Genomic DNA, 13,864 nt, shown 5'->3' on the forward strand with positions numbered 1-13,864 from the left:
AGCATTGTTAATAATAAGTTGTTTATTTGTCCTTTTTTTTAAGATAATGCTACCAAATAGAATATGTGCGTAAAAGTAAAATGGACATGCTGCACTCAGTGTTATGAGGGTGTGTCGTTCCCTGGCCTTGTGGACACTGTTGTGAGGTTCAGCAGCTTGGGGAAAACACACCCAGTGCAGAGAGACAGCTCCACAGTCAAGGCCTCTGTACAGCGATAACGAGGTGTTTTTCCCCCCACTCAGTCAAAACTGACAAGGAAACAGGTGCAGCAGTATCACTCATCTCGTCCACTCCGTCCACAGGGAAGGTCAGTAGGACAACATGTAGAGAAATAGTGGTAGTGTGCACATCCCCACCGTGAGGTGCAGGGCCTGAGGAAGACCCAGCAGGGTCGAAACCCTGCAGCACATTAAAACATATGGGAGAATTAGCAGAGTGCAGGCATCTCATTCATTTTAGTAGGAGAACATGCCTCAGGAATGACCTGAGGAACCTACTGTATGGATGACCATCATATTGATGTTTTCAGATCCCATCATGATTGTAAAGTATTACAAGGACCACAATGAGTTGCAGAGGTTATAAAAAAAGTAGGTCGTTGAAATACCTAGTTCCATATAGAATCACAAAGAAATGAAGGATTATAATGGCCCACAGATTATTAAAAAAAAAAAGCCTTTAAGAGTTTACACATGTACTAAACTTGCTCAAGAAAGCCATGGTAAACATGGCATTCAAATGCTAGGCCTTCTTGTGTGACTGCATCGCAGAAACAGACAACATACAGTGCACATAGTGTTTTTCTGTCTCAGCTCTTATCATTCCCCTGACTGCTGTTTGGGTTTGGGCTATCTTGGCTAAAGAAAAATACACTCCCTACCCTCTTCACTTCATCTGCGTAGACAGTGAGAAAGGCATTTCTCTGTGCCCAACACGTCACGAAACATGTGCTCACACACACACATCAGATTGTCTTGGTGACTCGCTAACATTCTCTCTCATTCACAATGTAACAGTAAACCTTAGACAAGGTCAGGCGACTGTTAAGACCTCCATTGTGAGTTAGAGGAGAAAACGACCAGTTTCGAGCCTCCTCCTTCTGGATTTGCGTCTTTCCTATGGTCTCTTGTACAGATGGCAAAATAAACCTAAACGTGTGTGACATTTTTACCAAGGAGTGAGAGTGGCTAGAGAAGACTATCCATATCAGACAACACAGGAACACTGGCCAGGGACCCAGCACAGCAAGGACCCATCCAGCTCCAGAGACTCGACCATAACATCAGTGTCCATGAGGAGCTCATCAGGATAGAGAAGGTGTACATTTGGGATAAAGTAAATGCCAACCATTCAAGGCTGAACTAGCTCAAGAAAAAGACTGTTGAAGGTAACAACATCCGGATCTAGAGAATTTTTTCTTGGGGGATTTGAAGAGTGAACATTCTGGATTGTATTTTCAATTGGAAGTCTCGGAATGGTATAGAATACCAAATACTGAAGACTATAAGGACTTTTAGATATAAAAGTGAGTGAGTGAAACCAAGCCTTCATCAAGTGACAAGTGGTGGACACTCCTAATAAGACAGCCAGACATAGGTCCACTGTTGATAAGTAAACATGTGGATGCACAGGCCCCTCTCCAGAGCTGTTCTCTCTGCCTTCTGCCTCCTGGTTCTTTGGGTGTCACAGGAGTCTGAAGCATGCCCAGGAGACGAGCTCCCACGTGAACTGATGCTGGGCTGGGTGAAAAGGCGGATCTTGGAGGGTTTGGGCCTGAAGGAGGCACCAAAGCCGCCTGAACATCGACCCCCAGCGGAGAACGCGGAGCCCGAACATCCCCAGCGGCGGAGCTCTCGGCACGGCCGCGGTGACCTGGGAGCACATAATAGGGAGCATCGAGATATTTCGGAGGTCATTTTGTTTCCCACCTTAGGTAAGTGCTCAAGCCTTTCTAAGGCTCTATCAGTTGTGAAGCACCATATAGTACTGGTCACTCACTGGTTACTGGTCATGCCTGAACTAAATAGGCTATGTTCGTTCAGCGTGATGCGAGCTTCTGGCTACTCAGATTAAATAGGCTATGGCATTTTCCAACTACTAAATTTTTTACACAGAACCTGGTCATAACTGATAACTAAGAAAAATAAAGTTGTTATTGCCTTGTTGGTAAAGATAACACATATTCCATATGAAATACATGTTACATGTTGATCTAATATGTTAAACAGGCCTATAAAACATATTCATGTGTCTAAGAAAGCCCTTGGCCCCATCTCATCACAGTTAAAGTCTGTGGTGAAAAACTTGTGAGGAGGAATGTACAATGGCTGCCATTTTGTGGTCTTGCTGTATTTTTTTTATATGCCCACACTTTGTTGTAGTAGGTCTACAATGACAAATCCACATTTCTATATTACAGATTCCACTTGTGTGAACTCACCAGACGTCCCTTCCTCTTCCTCCGAGACCCCAGACAACGGCTTCTTCACTTACTACTTCCAGCCCTCTTTGGATAACAAGGAGACTAGTGTTACCTCAGCCCGCTTCTGGTTTTACGCGGGAGAAGCGGTCAACGCTCCAGTTTATATTCTCACCACTAGGCAGGAGCTACTGAAGGTTTCTGACACCCCGAACAAACGCGGCGAAGACGGTTGGACCATTTACCATTTGGAGAAAGATATTCACCAAGCCGTGGCAGAGGGCCCGTTCATCCTGCAGGTGCGCTGCTCGGAGTGCGCGTGTCTGAGGTCAGAACCAGACAAGACTCCCTTCGTGCACCTCCACACAGTGCCTAAAAGTCCGGAGCGTACCCGTCGTGCGCCCCTCATCCCGTGGTCGCCCGCCGCACTGAACATCCTCCAGCGGACTTCGTCGGACAAGACAGACCCCAGCAGCGATTGCCACCTCCAGAAGATCGACATCTCATTCGCTGAGCTGGGCTGGGACAACTGGATCGTGCACCCCAAAGAGTTCACCTTTAACTACTGCCATGGCACCTGCGCCAACTCCCAGCACAGTCAGGTACTGGGCATCAAGCAGTGCTGCGCCCCTGTGCCGGGGACCATGAAGTCCTTACGTTTCACAACTACCTCTGACGGAGGCTTCTCCTTCAAGTATGAGACGCTGCCCAACATCATACCCGAGGAGTGCACCTGTATCTGACCAGCCGCATTCGCCATTCCACTTTCAGTAGTCAAATCAAAATACGTATCATTTACATGCGACTTCATTGTGGAGTTGCAATGCAGACCTGTTGATTGACGCTTGTTTCAAATGGTGTTTTTTCATTAAAGATTTGTATTAGACCGAACGTGTGTTATTCCTTTCATCCACCAGAGGGAGACAAAACTATATCAATGGTTACTGATAGTGGACATTCCTGCTGCGACAATTGTGTGACTGCATGCGTTTTTAAACAGAACACTACGCCATGTATAAATATACCCACTTTATTACTCAAGTTTTATTTTACTTTGAACAGTTTCCTACAAAAATAGCAAATTGCATAAAGCAACATCTTTGGCTACTCACAATGATATTAAAATGCATATTGTTCCCCTTCCTATCTTCAGCAATATCTGTTCTCAGCATTTGACAGAGAAGCAAAAACGCAGCCTTTCAATAACAGACATTTCTCAAGCACTCAAACTAGCACACATACTTCGAGCAAACACAACCCACACTAACGGTTTTTCATGTTGTTCTGACAGACACACTTTTGAAATGTTGTGGCGATCGAGCAGCTCTTCAGTAATGCCAAGCCAAAGGGTTTGACCGGCTTCCAATTAGGTTGATTGCTCGACTGTGCCAATCAGATAGCCAGCAGACCACAAGGGTGGCACACAAGATACAAACATTTGGCAGTTCAGCATCAACTCATTTAAATGTCATAAACCACAATGTGCAACATATAAAAAAAACAAAGACAAAGAAAAACAGTCGAAGAAAGTTCATCTTCAAAGTCATGTCTGTACAAAATATTATTGAAATAATGACATGAAGCAAAAAGAAAGAATTATCCAAAACAGTCTCCAGTTCTTATATAGGTCTAATGAAAGCTTTTCCAACATAACAAAAGACAGAAATTGGAATGATATGACTGACACAATATTCATTATGGCTAATTAGACAAACAAAATAAAAGGTAAGAAAAGGGAAATGCACAGACAACAAAAAGAAGCTTAAACTAACCAAGAAATTCAAGCATTTTCCAGGTATCCCTCCTAGTTTGCCAATCAGCTCCGTATGTAAAGAAAAACTCTTCTGTGATTGCGCAGGTGTATCATTTACTGGTTGAGAGGAAAAAAACACTCTGCAAGGCACTTAGTTCAGCCTGTAAGAGGGAGGCACAGAGAGTTCCAAATCAGATCTGAACGTTAGTGACTAAAGAAGTTTCAGAGCAAGTGCTGTATTTAAAAAGTGTTGCTCAACTCAACTCACAACTCCCTTCTGAGTCAGACCAATTTTGATTCAAGAGAACAAATGACTGATTTTTCTTAACAGTTGACTTGTCATTTAAAACAACATGGTGTGTGTGTGTCCTTGTCACCTCCCAAACACACACACATTAGGTCCTCTTTAAGTCCTGGAATGTTTTCCTTCTGGGAGAGCACAGGTCGGCCATGTATTATGTACAAGGCCTTGATCCAAGATTCTTCCCCACTATCAGGGAGGTCAGAGGCAAAGAGTCTCTTAAGCCAGAACCAACAGGGACAACAAGATAGAAAAAAAGCTACAAACGCTGAGAAAAAAAAAGAACCATCAGCAGCACCATCACCTTTAGCCAATGCGTGGGTGATGAGCAATGGGTGACAGGCAGGATCACAGGCCGGGACACTGCAGGGATGGGTTGACGGGATGTGTTAAGGCACGCCGGGACATGAGGCAAGGAAAGGAGGACTGCATTGGCAGGGGCTCCAGAGGGTTTGGCCCTCGTGGTGATTCATCTCTGGAGGGTTTTTTTTTTTACACATTGTGCATTTTGCATTAGCGTTCACTGGCCTTAATACTGCAAGGCACCTTTCCAGTACAAACACCACCCATTCAACACACCACACAAACAACAAAACCACGCACAGACAACAAAAACACACGCACGAATGCACCCACACGCGCGTACATATCTTCAAAAAGCAAATCTATGACTGCCATCCTTAAATATGCTTCCTGATTGCCAGTGTGAGTTATGGAGAGGCAGACTAGACTGCAAAGGCCTCAGGCATGGACACCTTGGAGAGAGAAAAGAGAAAATGCATTATTAGTCTTTCATGTTGTCAAAACAAAATCAGAAAGTGAATTATATGCTGATTGAGGTTCCTAGAGAAAGGAGGATGTTTATATACAGCGTGCGCACACACACACACAGGACAAGAGATGAAACATCTTCATTACTTGGATAGTCTGTGACCTACTTAAGTGTATTAAAGTTAGTGAAAAAATTATGACATGAGACCACCAACGACAAGATTACAAATGACTGGCCAGAAATAAAAGCCAACAAACTCACAAGACACACACACATGCACACAATGTCTCAGTCACACGGAGTCACATTCACACACACATACACACACACACCTTGGTCGCTGCTGGTGCTGGCCTGCTTCTCCTGGGCGTAGTTCAGCTGGTTCTGCTCGACGGCGGTGCCGCTGGTGGACTCAGGGGTGCTGCTCCGAGACGCCGCCACCACCACCGCCTCGCTTTGGTAGGCCCGGTCCAGGTGCTGCTGGGCCATCTTCAGATGCCGCTTCATGCGCTCCAGGTCCCGACCCGACGGCTCGTCCCCCAGGGACTCTCGGCCCGAGTCGCCCAGGTGCAGTTCCCTGAACTCGGGCCGCAGTGAACCAGGGGCGTCCTTCTTCAGCACCGAGTTGTACCTCGGCGGGGCGGAGGGGGCGCGCTTCAGCAGGGCGGAGGAGCCCAGGTGGCTGGGCAGGCCCGAGGAGCTGAGGGGGTGGTGGGGAGGCTGGCGGCGGCGGCGGCTGTTGTTCGAGCGGCCCTTCAGGACGTCGCGGATGCCGCCGATGCCCAGGTGGCAGATCTCCAGGAAGGTCAGGAGCAGACAGAGCGAGCTGACCACGTACATGGTGATCAGGAAGACTGTCTTCTCCGTGGGCCTGCACATAACAGGAGTGAAGAGGGACAGCATTTTAAACAGCTGACAAGTGCAACAACTGGAACTGACATTCAAAACACACTGAAAAGTTACACATCTTGATTTGTGCATGCAAGTGACTTAAGCTGGGCAGTGAACAATCCACACATTCATACATACACTCCATGATATATTCTTTCTACTTTATTGAGGCAACTCTAAGGCAACTTTCCAATTCACAGAGATCAGAAGTGACATCTTACTACAGTGCCAAATAGTTTACATTGACCTAAGAATGGCCTAACAATACATGTTGCATCCAAAGACAATGTATAAAAATACATTCTTAAATAAATCACACCATTTTGGTTTATAGATAAAACAGCTGGATTAAGATCAGGGACTTATTTAAAGTACATGGTGTAGTGACAAATCTGGGTAAGGCAACTCAGTATGTGGTAAATCTTGTAATAGAAGAGCACTATGGCTTCACTCTCCAAGCAAAACAAAGCCAAAGGAATCTTCTATTAGGAGGTCAGTATTTCCTATACATTGACTTATCTGTGGCGGCCCACCACAATATTAACATTGACCACCACATAATGATTTTCCAGGTTGTACTAAATTGTGCTTAAATTTGGTTAGCATCATAACCACACTGCTAATTGTTAAAAACGGTTGTATTCCAAGTTAATTCTGCAAACCAACTACCACACCTGTGGTGTATTCCAAGTAGGTGGTTAAAGGTGTTCTAAGCGCAGTTTCTAAGGTAATTTTTTTTTTTTTGTCACATACAGCAAACATCTTCTTACAATTACAGAAGTGACGTTACCCAACGCCACTTACAGCGCCTTTAAGTGTCAGGTCTGGGTAAGTTTGGTTTAGCCTAAATGGTTATTCTATTATCAGGTTTGCCACTAAACCACTTAGTTGGAATCATATCATGGCCAGATGATTCATGTTTACTAAACCCTTCTAGAGTCTTCTGCATGAGGCTAGCAACCCACCTTGAGACGAAGCAATCCACAGTGTGGGGACAGGGGCTGCGCGTGCAGACGTACGACGGGTCCACCTCAAGCCCGTACATCAGGTACTGTCCGAACAGGAAGGCTACCTCGAAGCCGAAGCGCGACAGCAGCTGCACCACATACACCCTCATGAGCCCGTCCCTCAGGATGCGCCGGCGGCCGTCGTGCTTCGGCGCCATCCCCTCGGGGATAGTCGCCTTAGCGACCGGCCCGGTCACCGCCCCCGGCTTGCCACCCTCCTCGGCCTCCACTTCCTCGGTGATCATGGGCACCTCCTCGTGCTCGTCCATGTCGTCGTAGTCGCGGAGGTGGCCGCGCGTGACCACCGGCGCCCGCTTGCGGTGCCGCGGCAAGTAGTCATTGTCGCTGGCGCGCGCGATCCGGTGCATGGCGTAGCCCAGGTACATGATGGACGGCGTCGTGATGATGATCACCTGGAACACCCAGAAGCGGATGTGCGAGATCGGCGCGAAGGCGTCGTAGCAGACGTTGTCGCAGCCGGGCTGCTGTGTGTTGCACACAAACTTGCTCTGCTCGTCGTGGTAGATGCTCTCGCCGCCAACCACCGTCAGCACGATGCGGAAGATAATGAGCAGAGTCAGCCACACCTTGCCCACGAACGTGGAGTGGTTGGAGATCTCCTCCAGCAGGTGCGTCAGGAAGCTCCAACTCATGGTGGCGCCGCAGGAGAAGCCCTCTCAGCCCTAACACAGAGACAGAACAGAACACGAGACTGTTCAGTTACTTCATTTGTCCTCTGTACACAAGGGAGACTGTGCCTTACAACACCCCTTAGCTGTTGTAAAATAACTGGAACCTACATCCTCTCAGGGCTTATTGCTTAATACTAAACCATCCTATTATGGATCGAGGACACCTTATAAACCTGTAGACACACCCTAATGACACCCACACCTGGAAAGAGGGGGAGAGAGGGAGGTGGGGGGGGGGTAAGTAGACAGAAAGAGAGATTTGCATCAGTCTTACGAGTCAGCTTTTCCATACAGATTCACAGATGTACAAAAAGAATATTAAATCTAAATCTCAGGAGAGCATAAAAGAAGGGAGATCAGGCAGATGGAACCGGTCACGGAAAGTCAAAGAAAAAAGAAATCACAAAACAAATTAAAAACAGGGTCATCAAGGGCACTTCACACACAACTGCAAAAAGAGGACAGTCATGGAGCCCAGCAGCTGTCCATCTCCTGCCCAGTTAAACAGCTCAGTCCACACAGTGACAAGTGTAAGCCAAGGCCCAAGGCCTCTTAATGTGCTGAAATCAGCTCCACAAAATCCATTCAAAACGCACTAGAGGGAATGTTGCTGAGACCAGCCAGAGATAGCAGTACTGAGCAAAACCTAAAGCAGCACTTCTTGCAGACATCCCTTCCTTAGTGTGTGTGTGTGTCTCGGTGTGTTTGTGTGTGTGTGTGCGCGTGTGTGTGCGTGTCTCGGTGTGTGTGTGTGTGTGTGTGTGTGTGTGTGAGTGGCTGGCAAATGTAACTCAGCAGTTATCAGACAGCACTGAGAAATGTTACTTTGCGATGTCATCCCCCGCCTCCACCTCAAAGCTCCAACTGGACAAACACCAAAGCCCTCTGTGACCTGCACTGGACTGATGGCAGTGCCCTGGATGAAACTCTGCGCTGGACACACAAGTCGCCATATCAACTCCCTACTTAAATATTATCCTCTACTGAGCTGGCGCCAGGCGGAATGTTATTAAGCAGTGGGAGAGCTACACATTCACTTGGCCAACACACCGAGACTAAACAGGGAAAACATACAAAGCATAATCCTCACATTTTATGACAGTCTCCTGTCCCAGGAGTTTGGAAGCTTTTCCTCGCATATACGGTAGGGTGACATATGACCATGTGGACTTGACTGATGCAGGTATTTAAGCTTTCTAAAGGGAAACAGTTGTGCAACAGCTGGCGGGTCTGCTGTATGCATTTCAGATCCACCCCCTTTCTAAGCCTATGGAATCTATTTTGCACACATATGAAAGGCCATAAGGATTCTGGGAGCTGGCTACACAAGAGGCAGTCTTACAGCAAAGCGCTACAGCAGCAAGATCTGCACAAAAAAAAAAAAAAAAAACAACACTGTATGCAAATGCAAAGGATGTACTTCCACTGCAGCCTTGATGCAGCAGAGTTGCAGGAGTTGGAAAAAAACAGCAGCTTTGTTGTAGGCTAATTCCACAGGCCAGTAATCTGCTCGAGGTTTCTTCCTACTGTACATGCATCTCCAGTTCTAGGGAGTTTTTCCTTGGTCCTGTTAATTATGGGCCTTCTCTGATTGTTTAACACTCTGTAAAGCGCCATGAGACATGTGCAATGTTTTGGCGCTCTATAAGTGATATTAAATTGAATTGAAATAATCCCAATAAACCTGACAATTCTTCATTCTTCCAGCAAATCGGAATCTGAATCTAACAAAAAAATTTACCTCAAAAAATAACTCAACAGAGTGCAAGTTCTCATGACTCCCATCAGGGAAACAAAGACAGACTTTCAGACATTCTGCCATCAGCTGAGAAGTGGTCCCAGGTGTAGAGATTTACACCACCGCTGAGCTGGGCGGGCAGTGAGACAGGAGCCGGGGATGGGCCACGGGAGGTGCCCTTTGGCTGGCCACATTTCTCCACGCTGCCGTCGTGGCTCTCCAGAGGTCAGAGAGAGAGCTTGGTGGGGAGAAACATCTGCTGAGTCCCCCCTCACTTAACCACCACGGAGCATACTCCCCACCCCTAAACACACACACACTTTATGACGGCCCTTCATCATCACCGCCAGCAGAGCCTGAGCTCAGCTGTGGAGCAGCGACTTCAAAAGGAGGAGTCGGCAAGTCACAGCAAGCCGGGGGAAGAGACGGGAGTGGTCCAGAACCTGTGGCACGCACCTGTGGAACGCAGGCGTGGGCTGGGAGACACTGGCTGTCGACCCGCCAGGACCTGGAGCACTTTTCAGGCCAACAGGTCACACACACAGGATTGAGAGCCTATGGCTGTATTTGGTGCATACTATAAATATTCCTCTTATATCCATTCCTCCAGCGGTTATGTCTACGGTATGCTAAAGGCTCTGCCTGCACAATACTCTTTGGCAAGAAAACAAAAGATAACAGGGGGGTAAAAGGGGGGACAAATGCAACCCTAATGATGCCTGCATCTCTCTCTCTCACACACACACAAACACACTATAAAAAGTGCTGACTTAGGTATGACTGGGCACAATGCAGGGAACAAACTCAATGGCACCCCTAATCCCTATACGGTCACTTACATTCGACCTTCTCTATTCCAGTCAACCAGAAATGAGCAGTCTACACCCACTTCAACCTATCAAGTCAAGACTTGATAAAGCCATATGACCTGATGCAAGATTGACAAACTGTTATCCAACATCAACAAAAAGAACAAACAAACAAGTTCCAGAGAGCTTTGGATGCACTGATGGGAGGCAAAAGAAGAAGAACAAAATAACACAGGTGCAGGATCGAAGATATGGTTAAAAAAAAAAAGTTAAGATCCGCACACTGAAGACCTCCCATTTAAGTATTTTTTATTGGTAACGTTTCAAGCCCTTACGACCCTTCCTCAGAAGTCTGAAGAAGTAGGCCTACTTTATGATCCGAGTACAGCACCTCATAGCGTACCTGGAAAACAGGCTTGAGGCTACTGATGGCCAAATGGGCTAAATGGTGTTTGAATCTGAATCTGAACCAATAGGTCAATTACTGTAGGTCTACAGCATGCTTGACATTATTATTACTAAAACAAAATTTTAAATATTTTTAAGAATTTGAACCAATAGGTCTACAGCCTTCTTGACACTATTCTTACTAAAACAAGAATTTAAATATATTTTTCATAATCAATAGGCTATTCTGACTTGCATCAGAACAGAAGTTAACTTAAATTCTAAATTCACTTCGAACCAGGTCAGATGATGTCAGTGAAACCTGGTCCTGTCATCCTACAAGCTACACACACACACAAAAATCTAATTTTATCAACTCCTATCAACATTGGTCTCCACACTTGGTCAAATGGCAACTTTATCTGAAGAAACAGACCAGGGCAAACAGAGGATTTTCTGATTCTATGGTATTGGTTACTCACAGCAAAATACATTTACGATCCAAGAGAGAAAACTGAGCTTTACCAGTCTAAAATGCAGGTCAGACTTCCAAAAGTCTCTCGAAAAACTTAACAGACGTCAACGTTTAACGGTTCCTGGCTACAAGCACTAAGGCTTACCAATGTGCCTAGCATACCTGAGAAAAGAGCTTTAATTCAGACGGTGGATACGGAAACTCAGTTAAAGATTTAAACCACCAAACAATCCTTAAAATAATATGGCATATACATGGTGACTGCTTCAATACATTCACAACCTTATAATTGAGGCTTAGGCTATACACGTGCAAGTTAATGTTAATATAGCAAGAAGCGCAATCACATCATTGCCTATGCGCAACAATTTTAACAAAAGGTAGCCAAAAGTTAAACAATGTTTACTTTTGTTACTAAACTTCCGAATTTACGAACCCACCTTATGGCTTCAAGCTTTCTTTTCAGGTAACTTAGAACGTTCACCAGTCTGTCCCGTCTGTTTTCCAAAATAACTGCCTCCTCTCGCACCGCTGAACTTCATTAACTTAACCACTTCCAAATTAACCCTTTCGTTGACTGCTGGTAGCCTACCATGTGACCTCTACATCCATGTCGGAGCCCGAGGAGAGAGCGAGTGAGAGAGGTTTCTTTCCATAGTCTTCCCTCATCCTCCTCCCCCTTACATCCCCTGCAGTCCAACCCAGTTTCAGGTTGGTCTCCTAGAGGGAGAAATGAGTCAGGTCCCTCTTTTCTTGTCACAATACCTGTATTCTTCATAGCCTACAAGCCAGGCTCATAGTTTCCCACAGCCTATATTGAATTATGGCCATCAATATTATTGTGATGCTGACCATGCCCTTCCTAATTTAGTGGATGCACTGTTGATAAAATTAAAACTCATTAAGAAACATTTCTACGTTTCATTTTGCTGTTGCACTATGGTATGGTGTGTGAATGACATGCAGCTAAATTGTTCAGAGACTAACATGCTCTCTTTGTGTGCAGAAGAGCACTTTAAGCAATCGTCTGCTCAACTCTTCACCTTCTGTAATCTATTCTACACTGCACTACATATCTTATACTGTTTATCCACCACCTGCCTGTACTGTGTATATCACATTACACCTTTCTATTTTTTTGCACTTCTGTTTAGACAGAGACTGCATTTTGTTGTCTCTGTAGGCTACTTGTACTCTGCACAATGGCAATAAAGTTGAATCTAATCTAATCTAATCTAATCTAATCTAACGATTGCTATTGTTTGAGAGAGAGAGAGAGAGAGAGAGAGAGAGAGAGAGTTTAGTGATGTGTTGTCTATACGTGAACACACCTCACACACACACACCCATACCCACACTGACACACACACACACACACACAAGCTGTGCACGGTCATGGTTGTTTGCCAGAACTGAATGGTAGACATGTCCATGCAAGGACCACAGAACAGAACCCTGGGATGCCACCACTCCAGATGTGGACCCAGACACCAGCTCTCGAGACGTGTGTATATACTCAGCTAAAACAAACGAGCTGCTGTCTCTTTACAGTGAGATAAAGTACACTGCCAGGAGACGCTGTGGAGAAGAGCACATCTGAGCCAGCCCTTATACCCTCATCTTCAATTCTAAACAATTCGTTTTTGATCAAACTAAGACAAAAATTACCAAAAAATCCAGAGACAACCCACACCAGTATAACCATCTTTGGATATATGTGCTGTTTTTCCTTCAATGGGATTATATTTAATAACCCTTAAAGGAGTACCGTCACACCAGTGTGACGGGAATGTTGAGAAATGAACGTTCTAAAGAATATCTGGGTTCATTGAATTCAACATAGAATTTTAGAACCTTCAATTGTTGCGGAACTTAGAACGTTCAAAAACCTACACCTTTAACTACAAAGAGGTTTTCTTTGGATACATCCGGCCCCGGATTCATTTCTTTCTCTTCCTCTTCTTCAGCAACAATTACTGTAGACAGGCACACTCTGTTGTGAAGAGAACAGAACAGTGTGGAGGACCTAGCCATGTGTTTGACCCGGCCATCCAGCTGAGGAGGGGTCAGAGTGCATAGTGTGTGGTTTGGGCCGCCAGCGTGATGCTGGAAAACGGCAGCATGGTTTAGATGAGCCAATCCGCTCACAGAGAACATGACTTACAACTATGTATACAACAATGTAGAGTCCTCCCTCTCTCTCCCTTTCTCTCTGTGTGTGGTGGGGGATGCTGTGTTTACATGGTCGTATCCTAGTAACCAGCTGTCCAAAGATGAGATGAGAGCCTGTGCCTGTCCTACCCCTAAAAAGAAAAACCTCTCACTCCATATCGTCGTCTGAACTTCAGAGTTTACAGTATATTCAATTCAGGATTGACAAAAATAACAACTGTTTAGTTTACAGGGAATGTGACATTTTAACATTGATCAAGCAAACTTCTTAAATGCTTTCAGATGTCTCCAGATATGAACTGTTCATGTAATCAGATGGCTGCTAGAGCAACGTCCATGTAAACAGAGTGAGAACAGTAGACTAATTTCACATAGGCCACTTATAAGCCTGTTTATTGGAGCTTTTATGAAGGAGAAACCACTGTCAGGGATGGATGGTAACGCTCT

General features: G+C 45.5%; 2 protein-coding genes across 2 annotated transcripts; one reads left to right on the plus strand and one right to left on the minus strand.

Annotated features, from left to right (window-relative positions):
- Positions 1 to 1,174: 1,174 nt before the first annotated feature.
- On the plus strand, positions 1,175 to 3,371 carry inha (inhibin subunit alpha). The gene is made up of 2 exons (XM_076303265.1): positions 1,175 to 1,934; positions 2,421 to 3,371. Exons 1-2 carry the CDS (start codon positions 1,619 to 1,621, stop codon positions 3,161 to 3,163), a joined length of 1,059 nt encoding a protein of 352 aa, XP_076159380.1. The 5' UTR covers positions 1,175 to 1,618; the 3' UTR covers positions 3,164 to 3,371.
- Positions 3,372 to 3,434: 63 nt separating this feature from the next.
- On the minus strand, positions 3,435 to 11,867 carry LOC143142404 (gap junction gamma-1 protein-like). Its single transcript, XM_076303264.1, has 4 exons — positions 11,686 to 11,867; positions 7,103 to 7,827; positions 5,579 to 6,117; positions 3,435 to 5,229 (listed from the first exon to the last, which is right to left on the minus strand). The coding sequence occupies exons 2-4, from the start codon at positions 7,795 to 7,797 to the stop codon at positions 5,216 to 5,218; spliced, it is 1,248 nt and encodes a 415-aa protein (XP_076159379.1). The 5' UTR covers positions 7,798 to 7,827; positions 11,686 to 11,867; the 3' UTR covers positions 3,435 to 5,215.
- Positions 11,868 to 13,864: the final 1,997 nt, after the last annotated feature.

The sequence above is a fragment of the Alosa pseudoharengus genome, unplaced genomic scaffold (assembly GCF_046254945.1).
Source record: "Alosa pseudoharengus isolate Yale_2024_CS ecotype anadromous, Long Island Sound unplaced genomic scaffold, YU_APseudo_1.1 YU_APseudo_1.1_scf_24, whole genome shotgun sequence".
Taxonomy (NCBI): Eukaryota; Metazoa; Chordata; class Actinopteri; order Clupeiformes; family Clupeidae; genus Alosa; species Alosa pseudoharengus.

Bases quoted from the DNA above. Each gene is read 5' to 3' on its own strand.
- inha (XM_076303265.1), top strand. From the start codon at position 1,619: ATGTGGATGCACAGGCCCCTCTCCAGAGCTGTTCTCTCTGCCTTCTGC. The intron at 1,935-2,420 runs GTAAGTGCTCAA...TCTATATTACAG, and splicing joins CATTTTGTTTCCCACCTTAG to ATTCCACTTGTGTGAACTCA.
- LOC143142404 (XM_076303264.1), bottom strand. From the start codon at position 7,797: ATGAGTTGGAGCTTCCTGACGCACCTGCTGGAGGAGATCTCCAACCAC. The intron at 6,118-7,102 runs GTGGGTTGCTAG...TGTTATGTGCAG, and splicing joins GTGGATTGCTTCGTCTCAAG to GCCCACGGAGAAGACAGTCT.